Below are 17,464 nucleotides of genomic sequence, written 5' to 3'. Positions count from 1 at the left end.
CTGTATGGTGGTAGTGAGCTAAGCAGCAGGTTTGAAGCTAAAGAAGAATTCTTCAAAAAATCTCCAATCTGTTTATTTGCCGCCCCTAATTTATTGTCAAACCAACCATAAAACAAAGACAGTTACAGGCTGCTATATTTAAAACAACCACATCTGTCCCTTCCCAAAGTTTATTTAGTTTAATGCTAGCAAACAATACAAGACACCATAATAGGCTGACACCTTTTAAGCAATGGATATTAGAACACAAACGGTGGAGCAATACACAATATAACAATACGCATAGGAATATATTCTTTATCATCTGCAAAGAATGTCCCGCCAAGACCTGATGAAAAGTTTATATATATAGCTGTATGCCTGTATTATACTGCCCCCAGGTGGCCATGGTGCGCAGACTAGAAGAAGCAGCACAAAAAGTACAGCAAAAATTGTTAAATTCATCATTCATCTCTCTCTGCTGGCAAAGTATAGTAAAACGCAAATTAAATAAATGCTATTCCACCAGATGGCAAAAGGTACAAAAAATGTGTATCTGCCTGCTTCTAATCATACAACAGAAGAAAAGCTTTATGTTCAACACTGAGTTATTAAAATGCTTACTAGGCTAATTGATTTGTAATGTAAAATACAATTTGTGCCTTAGCGCAGTAAAGGTTGGGAAAAATTGGTGTAAATAATTACCACTAGCAAACAACCTTAAATTTTTTAGATACGTGGGGGGAAAAAATGGAGTCGTCAACTGCACATATTGTGTGTTTCAAATTAAAATTCTGCACCGCTAATTACGTGTTTTAAAATGAACACTTAAAATAGAGTCAAAGGAGCTACAGAAGTGAGCTACTAAGGCAGGGGAGGACTGTGCATTTCTGAAAACAAATAAAACAACAGACGAACTGCTCAAAAACAAAACAAAAAAGCCCCAAAACATTTAACCCGCAAACACTCATAATGTGCAATATAAAAATAGCAATAAACATCGGTTCAATCTTTTTTTTCCCTCCATTCATTTCATAAGGCCCTAAGAGGACTTTAAACAACTGAAATGGCCCCTGATAGATTCTAAGACAGGGTTTGAGAATAATATTATATCATGATAATCATAAAATACAGTACATCATAACTACATTTATCACCTGTGGTATTTTAGGAGTGCTGAGATAGGGTTTAAATATGCCAGTGTCTTGCAAAGTGATGACCTGCAATCACACCGTTTCCCATAAAATATTGGCGAGTATAAAACACACACACACACACGCACGCACGCACGCACACAGGACAGACTTGCCACCCAGCAAAAAACAGGCAATAGCGTGGGGCCCCGAGGTTTCCTGCCCCCCCCCCTCCCTTCAAACGTCTCATAAAAACTGATTAGTACATTTTTCCTTGATTCAAACCAATAATTATTGTTTAAGTCTGAAGATACACACGAAAAAAAATGATCTATTTTGTATTATGATTGTTTTGAGTGCACCCCTCACCCTTCTCATGCAGTAGACTACCTTATCTTCTTACAGCTCAACTCAGCTTCAGAACAGGCAGCAGCTCGGGATTGAGGACAAATCGTCAATAACAAGTCTTCAAGTTGTTCATTAAAGCTATACATTCAAACTAAACAAAACAAAGACACATACATGTTATGTACTTAAAACGACCACAAACTGTAAAATTGCCTCTAAATCCGCAAACACATAACAGAAAACACTTTAGGTGGGCTAACAACAGCATCTACACTATGTTTCTGGAGCGGCTATTTGGACACAAACGGTGCATCAACATATGTAGACACACAATAAAACAAGAATATGTACTACTTTATACTTTACGTAAAATTAATAATTTAACTGCAGTTAGATAACCATCAAGAAAGATTTTAAGGACTTATAGCTAAGCTTAAAAACAGACTTTTCTAATATACACAATTTTGAGTTGACATGATAAACACTCTGTTTACAATATTTGCAGTGCACAGATCTGGTGGGCTCAATGACTGGTTTTGCCTAAGGCCCCCGAAATGACTAAATACGCCCTTGCACACACGTATACGCAAACACACACTGCAGACTGTTTCCATAATTTATGACTTGTTGGTTGATACTCTCTCTCTCTCTGTGTCTCTCTCTCTCTCTCTCTCTCTGTGTGTCTCTCTCTCTCTCTCTCTCTCTCTCTGTGTGTCTCTCTCTCTCTCTCTCTCTCTCTGTGTCTCTCTCTCTCTCTCTCTCTCTGTGTGTCTCTCTCTCTCTCTCTCTCTCTCTCTCTCTCTCTCTCTCTCTCTCTCTCTCTCTCTCTCTCTCTCTCTCTCTCTCTCTCTCTCTCTCTCTCTCTCTCTCTCTCTCTCTCTCTCTCTCTCTCTCTCTCTCTCTCTCTCTCTCTCATCTCTCTCTCTCTCTCTCTCTCTCTCTCTCTCTCTCTCTCTCTCTCTCTCTCTCTCTCTCTCTCTCTCTCTCTCTCTCCTCTCTCTCTCTCTCTCTCTCTCTCTCTCTCTCTCTCTCTCTCTCTCACACTGCAATGGTCTCATCAATATTGCATGTTTCCTTATGCAAATGACAGGACGCAGCTGAGTTGGGGTAAACGCAACACAAACCACACAAACAAGCAAATCACGGAAAGCTAGATAACTTGGAATGGCAGAATACATGCACCGTACTCAAGATGATTTTTCTTTCCAAAAAGCACGTACCTGTTCAAGCTCTTTAATTCCTTACTTGTGGCGTATACAGGCTCGCAGGGCTGTTAAGGGCAACAACACCAAGGTATGAAATCAAACCATAGCTGTGGTGATATGCAAATCAGCTGTCCCCGCTGAACGCATGTGTATTCATTATTCATAAATGACTCCTGTTTATGCAAATTGCGGTGTGCTGAAAAACGGGCGGGGTGTTGAGTGGCGACGTTTCAAACATAGCCTGTGATCAAGAGCTGCCATTCTCTTTACTAAATGTACGTTTTGTGTAAACGGACTAAAAGGTACATTGACATATCGTGAACTGCAAAGTATTATACATTAAAAAAAAAAAAAAAAAAAACACAGTAAATCAACTCGTGATAATGCAATCCGTACTATATAATAGGGATATTCTATAACATTTCTTAGCTTATATTTTAGTGTGTCAATATTAATTGCAAACATAAAATACTAGTGTACTTTGATTTAGTTATAAAAACCTACAAAAAATAACATTTTAGTGCGCAGTGCAGCGGGTTACGGTGACGCCATTAGAAAGCGACGACATGTTGTGACGTAGTCCAACGCGACCACTACTTTATGCCAGTCGTTTCATGAAATTCACGGACGCAAACGAGCTACTATCTGACAAATTGTTATCAACGGTAAATATATATTTTTTCACCTAAATAAATAGTATTAGGTAGCCAACGAAACTTATTAACATGCGCGACATCCGTCGTAGAACGCTGCTTTGAAACGAACACACACGAACGTACAGTAAATAAACGCAACAACTGAGCTGAGTTTAATGACTAGTAAATACCAACCGTGAAATGAAATGTCTTCATGATTGCTATATCTGTAAAATGTATCGCTGTTCGTAATGAACAAAATATAACTCACTTTAAGTGACGGCTTCTCTTACAGCCATGTTCCATGACAGTTCACAAAGAAAATATTGGACGTTTAACAACGAAGACGAGTTGGAACAGTTGCGATATGAAGCCAACCAGAAGTTCAGGAAGAAGATAAGAGAAAGTGGGAAGGTCAATAACAATAAGACCACAAATCATCTCTCTGCGCACCTGAACTTGACCCCGCCTCTTTTTGTGTGATTCCACAGCACGTGATAAGTGAGTCCATGTTCTTGGACCTTCACGAAGAAGATGTTCTCTTCAGAAACTACGAGAGAACACTGCTGGACTTCTGCAATGTGTTCAAACCTGCAATGCCCAAATCTGTTATCGTATGTATTTACATTTGGAAACATAAAAACAATGTTCACTGTAAACTTGTTTCTGTAGTTATGCGAAAGTTGTGTACCTTTTTTCAGGGTACGGCCATCATGTACTTTAGAAGATTCTACATGAACAACTCTCTTATGGAATACCACCCGAGGATAATCATGTGAGTACAAGTGACTGCTGACATTAGAAAAATCGAAGAGAATGAGTTTGCAAATTGGCAGAAGAATACGGCCTCATAAGAAGGTACACTTTGTTACCTCTGTACTTTCTCCGTTTTTTTCCCAAGCAAATTATTACTCAGATTCTGACTTTACCACAATGTTAAATTATCCAACTTTAGTACAAACCTGTGTTATGAAAACACTAAAAGAACAGAACTCCATTCTTAAAAAAATGAACACGATATAGTAAGGGGTGAGTGCCTAACCATGATGTAGTCGTGTTCTGATGCCGCTCAGCAATGTAGTTTGTATGCAGTTCTGATTCCAATGAGGGTGTCATTTTTGGGAAGCTTGAACTAAGCAATTTGCGACATCCTCCCCCAAATCTCCTCCCCTCCATGTTTTAGGCTGACATGTGCATATCTAGCCTGCAAGGTGGACGAGTTTAACGTATCCAGCAGCCAGTTTGTGGGCAACCTCGTGCAGGAGAGTCCGGCCGAACAGGAACGGGTTTCAGAGCAGATTCTGGAGTATGAGCTGCTGCTTGTCCAGCAACTCAACTTCCACTTGGTGGTCCACAACCCCTACAGACCTCTGGAGGGGCTATTGATTGATCTGAAGGTGGGATGATTTCAGATATGCACCTGTTTAAAAAATAAAATGCAATGTAAAGAACTATTCAGTTCTTCCTACAAGGGGAAGTAAAATAAAAGCAGTTCTTTACAATAATGTTATGCGCTGCAACTAGTCTAATCACGGTATTCTGATTAATATTGGGTTTGTAAAATATGACCCAAGCAGAATGGTCTCCCTCAGGTGGCGATCAAAACTGCAAGCACTTAACACAGTTTACCAGCTGTGTTATGAATTGATGACAGGTGGCTACAGAGTAAATTGTACTTTCTGCCATCTAGTGAATAATCAGGGCACAGTGGTTCAGAATGTGTATTAACTTGATCCCAACTTTCACTGACCAGACCAGATATCCTACCCTGGAGAACCCAGAGTCCCTGAGGAAGAATGTGGATGACTTTCTGGCATTTGCGGCCATGACAGACGCGGGGCTGCTCTTTTCCCCTTCACAGATTGCACTCACTGCAATCCTAAGCGGTGTCTCAAGAGCTGGCCTCAATATAGAGAGGTAGGCCATTTTGAGCAGCTTTTGGTTCTTTTCTGATACCTAGAATTAGCCTCCTGTCTATTGTTAACGAAAAGAGAGAAAGATCTTTATGCAATAAAGTCGTGTTTCCTAGCTACCTGACCGAATGCTTGGGTCTGAAGAGTGAGCAAGAAACCCTGTCCAAAATGTACGACTCCATGAGACGTGAGTAACCAGTCACAAGGCGGTGATGTTGCGTCCTCTCCAAGGCTGTGTGAACGTACACGCTTCCTCTGGCTTCCGTAGGGATCAAAAGCCTCCTGAAACGATATGAACTTCCAAAGCCTGATGAGGTGAATTCATGCAAGCAGAAGCTGGCGAGGATCCATGCGGAATTTGGTACAAGTTCAAGCAAGTAAGGATCCTCTTGACCGCCATGAAGCATGACGGCTACAATCCATCAGACGTTTTACCAAACATTGCTCAGTTTTGAGTGACACGCCATTCATTTTGCTGGTACTTAGAAAGCACAATTATTTTTTGAGGTGGTGCTTGGTGTATAGCATTTGAGAACCACTAGATAAATAAAATAAATCTTAGTCTGTATAAGATTAAACATTACTGCAGTTTTTGAACTGCACTGCAACATACTGGGATTTTTTTTTCGAATACATGAGTTCATGCTCAATAAAAGACACTACCTATTGTTAGTAGTACATCACATAAAATTACAAACAGAATAATAAACATATTGTAAAATGAATACCTCTTTGATGGTGACACTCAAAACTTGGCATTTGTTGGGTCACATTAGCTTGTGCAAGTTTTCTATATTTGCATCCAATTGAGACTTTACTGTAGCGGGTACAGCAGTTTCCACCCCCCACGCGGCCCAGAGAACCACTCCATGTTTGCGTCATGTCACAACACTTGATTTTATTTTTGCCAGGTTGTCGTATCTAAGATGCAAAAAGGTTCAAGGTTCAATTTCAGGTAGAAAAATAAAAAGGAACACATTATCGAGCGTATGAAATAACAAGAAAATACAAGTACGGTACGCCACGTCGTCATCGGGTCTTCCGTACCTGGTGGTACAGCTGACGGCGGTGGTCTTATCTCACTTGGTGAGCTCAGTGAGGTCTGTGGTATCGTTACATGCACACTTTGAGCTACATGACAGGCACATATTTTGACAAGGAGACCAAGCCAGACTGCGACCAGTCAGGTGTGCAGGGGTGGGAAATTTTCAAAGTTGGAAATGTTCCGTAGGAATATCTTTAAAATCCCCTTGGAATTTACAGCAAATAAACCCTCGACTGCCCCCCCTCCTTTTTTTTTTTTTTGCAACCCTAGCGTGGTGATTACTTGTGTGGAACACGACAGTTGATGTGATGTTGTGCTCCAAGTGAGAAAGGGAGAGACAGCAGATGAAGCGGGGTACACGCATACTGACAATTGTAATGGCGTAATATACAGTGAGTGCTCCCAAAGTATTTCTCATGTGACTGATAACTGTAACTATATTGTCCAACAGTGGAGGAAAAAGAAATGTATACCTGTAAAACTTGGTCGTGATGAGGGCAGTGATTTTCAAAGTGTAATACAAGTGCTCCCTCTAGTGGTACTCTATTAAATGTGCAAACTATGTATAATGTTACAGTGGGTTATTTTGACAGTATAATAAATTTCAGTAAACCTTAGATGTATTTAACTTGCAAGTACAGTACAGTTGCATTTAACTAATCCTTTAATTATTTTTTTCTTTTTGGATACAAATTTTGACTCATGTAGGGTCTTGTTAAGAGTTAAATCAGGACGCGTGTACCCTGCTCAAGTGAAAGCTTTCGATCAAACCGCCAGACTTTAGTGAGCAGCAGCATTAATGTAGTAGGATTAACACATGCACAAGACAGGTTACACACGTGTCCTAAACAAGACTACCTTTCTGCTGTTTTAGCTACGTCATACAAACACATTTTAATTCTCTATCGACAAAGCAGCATATAAAAACAATATAACAAGTGTCGTGGGGTGGATAGTGTGTAGAAAGGAGACTTAAGGCTTGTGTAGTCTTCGTGTTCAAATTCCCTGATGACTGCAGATGATGCTACTCCAGTGCTTTGGTTGCCCTGCTCCCTCAAGCCCCCACCTCTCACCTTTCGTCCACATCCACGTAAGGGAGTTCAAACAGCTCTGCAGCTGACTGTAGCTCAGGTCCATCATCAAACGTTGCAACACTGTGTCTAAAGCATATTTGGGAAAGGCTTTGGAAGGACAATGTTCACATATGCAGCAAATGTGTTTCCACCCACCCCCGCTGGTCTCATTGTGGGGGACCCATATTGCATTTGAACTATGGAGATAGGAGGCCACATGCTGAGAAAAGTGGAGGCCCGGATAAGGCCTCGCTCTTTCAGGCCGGCACTTGGACTCTCAGGTGTGATTCCATGGAATTCACATGACCTGGATGGCAGCTGCCAGTGACATGATGGTGCACTCTGTCCTGGAAGATAAAGTGGACACGTTGGGAAAGTACACAGTCGTCATGTGGGTGGATTTGCTACTCGAGTGCAGTGTTTCCCAACTATTGTCATGGGTGATTATCCCTTTACACTTAATTGCTTCGGAATTTAGTACAAATGATGTATTCTTGTTCACTTATCTATGCCGGTGCCTTATAGTGTCGGGGATAATTAATAAATGTTCTACCAGTAGATGGCACGCAGTACATTATCAACTTTTGTTTGGCGGTTTGCTGAAATGTAACATATGTGTCATGGCTCAATAACGGTTGAAAAACACTGCATCTTGTCAATGTACTTACTTGAGATGGAGTGATGAGGGGTGGGAGGAACAACTATGACTAATGAAAACTACTATGTAAAGTTGCATCAATGTATGTGGGAGGTTGTTTGGTCACAAACACGGATTGTAGAGCTCAGCAAGTCCAGCGTACTCATTGTTGAAGGTTTCTTTTCTTTTTTTTTGTATAAACAGCAAACGCAAGCGGGGGTACGAGGAGGATGGCCACGTATCAAAAGAGCCGCGAATAAAAGAAGAGGTAAGCCCACGTTTTACAATTTGGATTCACATGGTTCCAAATCAGCTTTTTGCCCTTTTTTCTTAAATCACAGGAATGGACGGATGAAGACCTCATGTGACTTTTCTTCTTCAAAGTGACCAAACTGAAGTAGCGTAAATGATTTGTTTTCATTATGCAGTTGAAATAAAAGGTATTTTTATACACCCCGTCTTCAATATGACAAAGAACAAGCCCATCAACTACTTTACAAAAACTGTTTAATAAGTGCATGCATGTCTGATACAGTCTACTATTTTCCAAAAAAATCTGTTGTAAACACTTTGCATCCTACTTGGATTATGTTGTTTTTGCCTGGATTGCAAAGTTTGGAGGAGGAAAAAAAAGAGCTTAACCAAACAATCAGAACAGCTGATACAATCTGTGGGAGAAAAATTCAGCTCATCTCTCTTATTTACTCATGATTCCAGCAAGAGAATTTATTCTTATATAAAATAACCCGACTTTTTCTCAAAACCGAACAAAACAAACAAAAAATAACCATGCTTGTTTCAGCACCTTGCCTTACACTGTCACAATTGAAAAGAAGTCAGTCACTACTTACAGTATAAAAGCATCCTTGCTCGCAGTCCAGTTTCAACAAAAGACACAGCTAGCTTCTTCATGTCAGTTTCCTTATACAAAGCGGGGGCGGGGGTATACTTTGGCAATTTGTGCTCGAGAAGCATGTCGAGTAAGGAGAAACCTTTCATAATCCAAATATTGTCCCTTATGTGCAAGGGAACTGATTGTACCCAAAGTTGGAATCATTCTCACAGTTCAAAGGGGGATTTGGGGGGGGGGGGGGGGGTGAAAAGTAAAAGTTTTTCCTGTGCAGGCGGCTGTCAGTCGCTGGTGCCAGTTAAGTACAGCATTGGTTGTACTCAGCTGTTGTTGCATAGCTCTCATGGTAAATGGGACAACATGGATGGTATGGGCGGTACTATCAGACAACGTAATGAGGCGTGGTTGGTGGTGGATGGGGTTGCCATGGAGATGAGGGTAGAACACGCGAGGTCTCCCCAGTGCAGCACCCCCAGTGCAGGAGACTTGTCGTAAGGGAGGGGATATGGGAGTGAAGTGGAATTGGTGGGGATGTGGTACTACCTGTTGCTGTTGGACATGGCATACTGAGCCTGCTTCTGTTGCAGGAGCTCTGTGATGGCCAGCAGCTTTTTTAACACATGCTGCATATAGGAAAGAAAGAAAATGACACCAATTAATATGCAGGAAGTCGGCCATTTTTCACAACATGAATGTGAATTTCAGTATATACTTATTACGGCTGAGGAATTAATCAGATTGAAATGATGCAATTTTGAAGGAAAAGTATAATGCTTCATTTTGGTCGGTTAGCTTTATGTTTTTTAAATATGTATTGAGACCCTATCCCACTGAGCGGTGAGCAATTTGAGTGTTTTCAAGGCAGCCAATTCACATCAGAGTTGATCAGGGTTGGTTCAATGCTGCAAAGTGTTCACCATACTGTTAACAGTTTTCGTGATTTTTTTTTTTTCTAGTCGCAAGGTGAATGTTTGACAATCATTTGGCGAACACTTGTGACCTTAAAGGAATCCTAACGTGAACGTGCATTTTTGTACCTTTGCCAACAGTCGGAAATTTTCAACCCTCACGCGATAGGGGCTTCAATTTATGTAGTGTCTAGCTAGATTTAGTGCAGTCCACATGTTTAGAAATTAAATATTTTTTTAAACATTGTTTAGCAATACTTAATATAGTGTAGAAAAGGAAAACAGAAGCACAACTTGACTCATTTCTCACCTGCTGAGCCCCCCTCTCATTACTGAGCGTCCGAAGCTCATCTGAGTGCGCGGCGCAGAGCTCGTGCAATGCAGCCAGATCTCGGGACAGATCCGTCCTAAAGTGCTCTGTGATTTCAGGAAGATCACGAACATTCTGCAAACAAGGTCCCAACATGAAGAGTCTGTTCATGTGTGCAATCCCCCGCCAAATGAGGGATGCTCACTGTAATTTTAATTTCACCGTTGGAAATTTACAGGAAATTCAACAAATGGTACTCACCCCCAACTCATCCAGAAACATGATCATCCTATGCTTATTGTTTTTGATAAAAGGATTCACACCCTCCATATAAGGCTCCTGTGTGTGGACACAATGACACAATGTCACATGATCACATAATGACATTCCAGGTAGACATTTCATACTTTAGCACCGAATTCCACCAGGTTGGCGAGATTCTGGACAGATTTTGCCACCAGTGTGAGTGTCCTGCCGGCTGTTGAAGACGGAGGGTCTGCAAGAGGACAGAAACGTAACAGACTAGAATCACATTCGCATGTTTAGTGCACTTCGGTACTTTGTGTTGCTTCGGGTGGCTGCTCACCAGCAATGATGTTAAACATTCTTGGATTGAGGATTGCAGGACCGATGAGCCTTAGAAAAACGAAACCGCTGCAAGACAAAAGATGTGCTAGAGACGTTAGCTTAGCTATGAAATGCTAAATATCTACAAATGCGTGATGTTCTCACCTTGCTACCAATGCAGTAACTACAAAGTCACATAACGTTAATGTCTATTTGTGAACATCTAGTCCTTGCTTCATCTTCCATAAATAACAGTTTTAAGCAGCACACTATTGTCAATTCAGTGAGGCAACTAAGCAGCAAAAACCTCATCAGCAATAAAGAAAGAAAACATTATGTTTACCTTACAACTCTGGTCCTCATGGTGGTATTAGTCGGCCATTTCTGCTGCACAGATTTTTGCAAACAGCCATATATAAATCTGAGCGTCCTGGAAAAATAACAGCTTTATGTGACTCAATTGGGGACGTTGCCTTTGTGCTGTTGAAGCTCAGCCATGAAAATTGTTCAAGTTATAAAAGTCCTTCGTGCACTTACGGTGGTAGGATCTCAGCAGCCATGAAGATCTTTTCTACCAGTTCTGACAGGATGTTGAGGAGGTGAGCCAGGTTCAGATTGACGTCCTCGTTCTTTTCCAGTTTGGAGGGGTTCAACTTCAAATTAGAAAGATGGCAACCATGAAAATGACATGTCATCCTACAGAAACGGCACCAAATCTAGAAATAGCAAACATGTGTACGGGTATCTAGCTTGTAAAATTGACGTGTGCTGATGGACACATTTTGGTATATTGTTGAGTTAGCCCGACATAAAATGGACCTATATATTTTTTTAAACAGCTTGTGTAGCATTACCAAATGTGGCTGGTGAATGGATATTTAAAAAGAAAACCTCTGCAATGCTGACTCGCTTCAAGTCAATAGGCAAGTTGGATTTACCTCACAGGACTGTTTGCTCTCCATGATTTTGAGAATGGTATCCTTGAGCGCGTGATGGACGAAGGGCGTAGCCGTGGCCTTCATGTACTGCTCCATCAGTGTGCTGGCCAGAGTGGTTGCCCGGAACAACGTTGTGGCTTCATCTGTTCACAAGCAGAGAGAGCTAGGTCAGATTAAATTGATTCACTTAAACTCTACAATGGTACATTGGTTTAGGAGTGTTCCGATTTACGGGTTTTTCAAGTAACGAGCAGTCGCTGAGTAAATTTGATTTATTTACTTATAATCTCGAGTGAAGTGGGACATACACACAAATACTCACACACACACACGCACACTGATGCACTTTCACGCAACACACATGTTTTGGCATTTTGCATTGGTTGTTAGCATTAACTGGATTTATCTAAAGCAATGCTATGTGGTCGCTTTAAAAATCTCTCTCTCAGCCTGAAGCCTCTTTTTGGAAGAATTATTCATTAATTGCCAAATCCATATTAGATTCTGTTGGTATGATGGTACCAAAATTACAGCTTTAAAATGTGTTGTAGAACTTTGTTTACATTAAACACATTTTTATTGTTCCAACAAAATGTAGCATGATATGTGTAATATATAAATATGAACCTTTTTAAGTCTCCATAGCAAGTCCCCGTGTCTCATCATTGGTGAGCTATTTTTAGAACAAACCTATTGGCTACTCATGTTGTGCTTGGGTCTGACTGGCACCTGCTGACACAACTTTTTATTAAGACAATAAGCACTGTTTGCAGTGTCTCCTTCGACTTGCTCCCTTCCCTCCTGCTCTAGTGTAACTGCTCACTCCTCCCCTCTCTGCTGGCTGAAAAGAAGTCATGGAACGAATTAAACTTGTATATCAAGGTTCTCCTGTAATTAGTAGGACGGTACTACAGTCAAAGGTCAGTAATACATTATGGCATGTTCCATCTTGAATATAACGACTGTGAACAGCACTTTTCACTTCCATTTCATTTTCTTACCCTCCATGCTAATCTCTCGGTCATTGAGAGTCCTGAGAAGAGGGGCTTCAGCCTTTTCATGTCTGAAGATCCTCAGGAGGAGGCTTGCCAGTAAGGTGCGGTCCTGACCACACACGTGGGCCAGAGCATAGATGACATGGAACTCTTTCTGCAGTATCATCTACATGAGGACACAAACGATGCGATCATTATGGACCAATCCGTGTGAATTGCACTGACTCTCACCTCTTTAAACTCGCTGTACTCTTCTTCGGGCATGATCTTCTCCATGGAGTAGCGTGCGCGCACACGCAAGGAGCCTGGCTCGATGCCCTTCAGAGGCACGTGGGAGCTGAGAGGGAACCACTCGTCAATCATCTGGCCCTTCTGCAGACGGCTCAGCTGGCAACGCATGAATACTAGTAGCGACATCAAAGAAGAGAAAGAACCCACAGGAAATGTTGGAAAGATGAGAAAACAAAATTGGCCAAGACTGCAATTGTTATTAATTAATTGTCATACAGATGTCACTTTCTTTGCTCTTCTTTGTTTTGTTGCTCAGGCTGATCTCAAATCTGTTGATTTCACTCGAGAGGTCACTATAAACACACAAACACGATGTTTAATTAAGTTAGCAGGGAAAAGAAGACACTCCAAGGTGAAGCGTAATGGCGGCTCACTCAAAAATGAACTCCTCTGTGAAGACAGGGTTCGGCCCCTCCCTTGGGTGCGTTTTGGCCACCTGGACGTTGTTCAGGTAGATGTTACAGTAAGGGTTGGTGAAATACTTGACCGGCAACTTATGGGCCTCCTCTACATAGAGCACCAGGCTGCTCACCTAAGACAGAAAGGAGCAATTTGGAGTTAAAATTAAAAAAAAATAAAAATAGTTGCATTGACACTCCTAGAAAAAAACTGAGATTTAACATGCATACCTGTCTCAACCTTTTGTTGGAGGTGGGCTGAGTTGTTTTCCTTAAGTTACTACAGAATGTTTGAAGGCATTTCATCCAATCCTGGAAAGATGAGGTTAGTAAGTAAAAAAAAAAAAAAAAAAACAATTCAGAAAATTTTGTCCCAAGAAAGTAATAGAATATTTTAGCACAGCAGGTCATTGAAGACACGGGCGACTCCAGGTTTATGTCACAGCCTTTTATTACCTGTGCCTGCTCTGGAACCTCCCCAGCAAAATAAAAAATGTATTGTTCCTCACTAAAGTGCTGGACAACAATCTGGAAACAGTTTGGCCTGAAAATGAGCAATAACAAAAAAAAAAAGAGAAAAAATGTTATCTGATACCTTCTCCAAAAAAACTGCAGTAAATCATGCCCAAAAAAATAATATGATAGCGCCTCACCTGCCGAAAAGGCTGTCGTGAACACCATACACGGAGCACACACTTAGGTCGATCAGCCCTTTGGGTTTGGTGGCTCGTTTCTCACTCTCAAAGTATATTAGCTGGGCGTCGTTACCCTCTAGGATAAAGTACAGGTTCTTCCATCGTTTGCCTTTACCTGAAAGCATTCAAACAATTGAAATCACAACTGCAGAGCAGTCAAAAATACTATTTGTGCGACAACACACCTTTGTTGAAGAGGAGGTAGCCTTTCTTGACAATGTTTTTGTAGAACGCATCTTTTGGTTTTCGTCTGATTGTGTTGTAAATTTCTCTGCCATCTACCGTGTCAGTGATGACTTGTTCTTGGTGCTAATGAAATACAAACACAAGGTGTGCCGTTACAACCACACACCCATCGAAGCGTTGAGTACATCTTCGATAAAGGGTGTTTTAATCTGTATGCAAAGTAATGCAAAGATCCTTTTTTAGAAAATAAATAAATAAATAAGCACAGTATATAGAGAAACACTTACATTATTCTTTTAAACATTCTACATCAATGTATCTACCTGCACTGAGACGGGATCTTTCAAGTTGTAACCCTCGACAATCTGCTCTTTCTTGTAATGGTCGACGATGTCGTCAACACTAGCGAACAAGAGCACAAATGAGATTTGCACGTTTGCACGCATTCAAATGAGGATTGTGAGCAAAGGTCAACACAAACCTGTTATAGTACCTCCCTCCCATCATGTACTGGTTGTTGGGGGTTGGGGAGATCTTAAACCTTTGGATGTTTTCATTGGTGCGGAAAAAAAGGGAGTAGTCCCCAGGTGTGTTGTCTGATGGCCGCACGAGGAAACTGCACACCTGGCCAACTATGCATGACAGGGAGACAAGGCACGTTTAGTGGTAAAGTCAATCATTACATGTTGATCTCAAAATGTATTTCACAGCAATGATACTTTTTTAATGACAAAAACTTTGATGTGAGCGTTAACGAAGAGTATTACCCGTCATGAGCAGGTTGTAGGCCTCTTGTTTTGTAATCTTTCCATGATACCAGCTGTGGAGTATCCAACGAGAATAGCATTAATCAATCTGTTAACATTCACATTCATAAATGCCAACCATAAGAAAAAATTTAAATAAAACGCCTACATTTTTCCTTCATGTGGATCCTCTTCCCGGCACTAGAAAGATTAATAGAAAGTTGTGAAAATGCATTTTTCTTTTTTTTGCAACTTACACATTATATTAGTTTCAAAGTAGTATAGAAAAAGGATGGATGAACAATTTTCCTTTAAGCAGTCAATTTATTTTTTGTATGTTTAAGAGCATTGGTGACATACCGACGCAGTGACGAACAATAATAATTACACGGTATGTGTTTCTTGTGTTGATGCTTCGTCACTGCATTTTAATGATGGTCAATAAGGAGTTTTTTTATTTTGAGATGGTACTTGGTGTGAAAACTTTGACAACCACAGTAATGGACTATTATTGCTGTTGCTACTGTTGCAATGAAATGAAATAAAGCATAATAAGTCAATGCAGGATCTGCTTACCACCTCCTCCACCAGATCCTCCACAATGAGGCCCTGCTCCTCCGTACGAACGTTAGTCACCCACATCCAGCCGTCATCCAGTTCATTGTGAACGATGAACATGTCTCCCTTCAGGAAGCTGGAGATGCATTTTGGTCAAATAGTTTGTTGTAATAAGAGGGACTATGTGACAAAATTGCGTGGGTTACAAAATATATATATTTTTTTTAATTGAATCACCTCCACTGACTACGATAACCACGACCCACTTCCTGGTATTTCTGATGTACCATTAAGTAACCAGTAGGGGTCGGGCTTCTGCCACTTTTGAGCTTTGTTCGGCTCAGTCATAAAATACAAGACACTATACTACACGTGCAATACAAAATGGAACGCTTACCTGATCTCGTCAGTATCCGGCACTTTGGTGTATGGCAGTATGGCCCTCACTCTCCTCCTGTCTTCGACAGGCTAAGCAAAGAGATTAAAAAATTAAATAAAATTATTCTCACCTTCTGGATACAATACAACTTTAATATAGGGCATTTCACAACAGCTGGCGCAGGAACAACGCTTTCGATATGATGTAATATAAATTAAAAATAAACAAATGGGTGTGACATTTACAGTATTACACTGTCTACTTAATCATTATGCAAATTACTCAAATTGCCCCACTGAATGTCAAGTGTCCGAATGCTATTAAGCTCTCTTCTGATATTCCTGTACAACGTCAACAATATTTCAGTGCAAGTTTTCCTCTCACCTCTGGAGGGGCCACAGGCCATTGCAGCTTTTCTCCTTTGAGCAGGCAAGACACATAGCTGTAGTAACCAATTAGGTCTGATAAGGAAGAGAACCGCCTCCCGCCTATGTAATAGTCCCCACACATGGCAATTATCCTGAAATGAAAACACAAAACAAGAGAACAGTCAGTTATCCAGTATTTGATAATCACAGTATAATAGTAATGCTTACCAGAAATGTGGGAGAAATAAATAGTATGATCTACAATATACTGCAAATATGGCATATCAAAAAATACATTTAAAAAAAAAAAAATGAAAATGACCAGTTTCATTCATGGACCATCCAAGGACATCAAAACCATTTGAAGTGTCATGGAATTAACCTGATGTTCATAATTCCATTAGAAGGGGTCTGTTTGCTTCCCTCCGGCAATACTTACATCATGGCCTCACACGAATGCAATGAGTGAAATACATTAAGTCACTGATACTTAATTAGAACAGCATACTTTCTCCAAAGCGCAAACTATAATCTCTCTAAAGCGGGAAAACATACTTTGAAGTGTAAGCGCTGATTATGTCAAATTATGAAAAACTCCACATAATTGGGGTTTGGCATTCGTAGATTTGTTTGGGGGGGACCTACCCTGCGTTACTGACTGAAAAACTCACCTATTTTCTCTGTTTTTATGCCAAAGCTTTGTCTAATAGGGAAAAGTTCCCCCGCTGCCATCGATAGACAAGTACACATTCTTTTGGGTGGCTGTCTATTGGCAGATTTTCGTTATTCTCGACAGGACTCGGTCCCTCACGGAGGAAAGCCAACTGAAGTTCACCTTCCTCATAATTTTTGTTCACATGCATCAAAGGAAAGACGTTTAATGTACTTTCTATATTCAGTTATGAGAAAAGGTGGCAATGCCATTTTTACAGAATAACAAATTGAAAATATTCTTTCCACCGGAAACTATCCCTCCTCCTCTAAACTATAACTTTCTCCTCTAAATAGCATGTTTTTCCGACTACAGTATCAGAAAACACCTTTGAGAACAGTTAAGGAGTCAATTCCAACTTCCAAAAAGTGATTTTTTTTATTTATACCTGCAAATACGATGTAGTTTGATATTCCATAAAATATGGGAGAAAATATTAGATCCGTTAACAATTGAGAACTTATAAATGAAAATGTAAAAATAAAATTATTGCAAGATTATATAAAAAAATTGTATCATTGACTCAAAATAAGCTCACTCAGGCAAAACGAAGATGGGAGGCGAAGGCAGTTTGGGTTGTGTGCCATTTCTGGAG

At 40.5% G+C, this 17,464-nt stretch overlaps 2 protein-coding genes and 1 long non-coding RNA gene across 4 annotated transcripts in view; 1 reads left to right on the top strand and 2 right to left on the bottom strand.

Moving 5' to 3' along the window:
• Positions 1–1,487: 1,487 nt before the first annotated feature.
• Positions 1,488–3,742, bottom strand: LOC148343949 (uncharacterized). Its single transcript, XR_015842601.1, has 3 exons — positions 3,572–3,742; positions 2,681–2,730; positions 1,488–1,611 (listed from the first exon to the last, which is right to left on the bottom strand). It is a non-coding gene; the product is annotated as an uncharacterized LOC148343949 (long non-coding RNA).
• ccnh (cyclin H) lies at positions 3,196–8,421 on the top strand. Its single transcript, XM_088291892.1, has 10 exons — positions 3,196–3,330; positions 3,596–3,714; positions 3,792–3,914; positions 4,002–4,075; positions 4,484–4,697; positions 5,054–5,217; positions 5,330–5,400; positions 5,482–5,590; positions 8,173–8,236; positions 8,310–8,421. Exons 2-10 carry the CDS (start codon positions 3,598–3,600, stop codon positions 8,334–8,336), a joined length of 963 nt encoding a protein of 320 aa, XP_088148018.1. The 5' UTR covers positions 3,196–3,330; positions 3,596–3,597; the 3' UTR covers positions 8,337–8,421.
• rasa1a (RAS p21 protein activator (GTPase activating protein) 1a) overlaps positions 6,085–17,464 on the bottom strand; it is a 23,685-nt gene continuing 12,305 nt past the window's right edge. For both annotated transcript variants that reach the window (XM_088291872.1, XM_088291880.1), the window contains exons 3-26: positions 16,174–16,309; positions 15,808–15,878; positions 15,429–15,546; positions 15,022–15,053; positions 14,874–14,926; positions 14,588–14,738; positions 14,430–14,508; positions 14,106–14,229; positions 13,879–14,035; positions 13,682–13,769; positions 13,457–13,537; positions 13,202–13,359; positions 13,044–13,120; positions 12,768–12,940; positions 12,543–12,702; positions 11,542–11,684; positions 11,141–11,256; positions 10,947–11,033; positions 10,623–10,690; positions 10,444–10,532; positions 10,298–10,375; positions 10,037–10,171; positions 9,362–9,441; positions 6,085–7,678 (exon numbers count right to left, since the gene is read on the bottom strand). In XM_088291872.1, the coding sequence (XP_088147998.1) occupies positions 7,630–7,678; positions 9,362–9,441; positions 10,037–10,171; positions 10,298–10,375; positions 10,444–10,532; positions 10,623–10,690; positions 10,947–11,033; positions 11,141–11,256; positions 11,542–11,684; positions 12,543–12,702; positions 12,768–12,940; positions 13,044–13,120; positions 13,202–13,359; positions 13,457–13,537; positions 13,682–13,769; positions 13,879–14,035; positions 14,106–14,229; positions 14,430–14,508; positions 14,588–14,738; positions 14,874–14,926; positions 15,022–15,053; positions 15,429–15,546; positions 15,808–15,878; positions 16,174–16,309 (2,503 nt within the window). In that variant the 3' untranslated portion in view covers positions 6,085–7,629. The remainder of the gene's footprint in view (positions 7,679–9,361; positions 9,442–10,036; positions 10,172–10,297; positions 10,376–10,443; positions 10,533–10,622; positions 10,691–10,946; positions 11,034–11,140; positions 11,257–11,541; positions 11,685–12,542; positions 12,703–12,767; positions 12,941–13,043; positions 13,121–13,201; positions 13,360–13,456; positions 13,538–13,681; positions 13,770–13,878; positions 14,036–14,105; positions 14,230–14,429; positions 14,509–14,587; positions 14,739–14,873; positions 14,927–15,021; positions 15,054–15,428; positions 15,547–15,807; positions 15,879–16,173; positions 16,310–17,464) is intronic.

This window comes from Idiotropiscis lumnitzeri, chromosome 1 (genome assembly GCF_059441095.1).
Source record: "Idiotropiscis lumnitzeri isolate Australia: NSW breed Sydney's pygmy pipehorse chromosome 1, RoL_Ilum_1.0, whole genome shotgun sequence".
Taxonomy (NCBI): domain Eukaryota; kingdom Metazoa; phylum Chordata; class Actinopteri; order Syngnathiformes; family Syngnathidae; genus Idiotropiscis; species Idiotropiscis lumnitzeri.
This window is presented reverse-complemented; position numbering and strand designations above follow the sequence as displayed.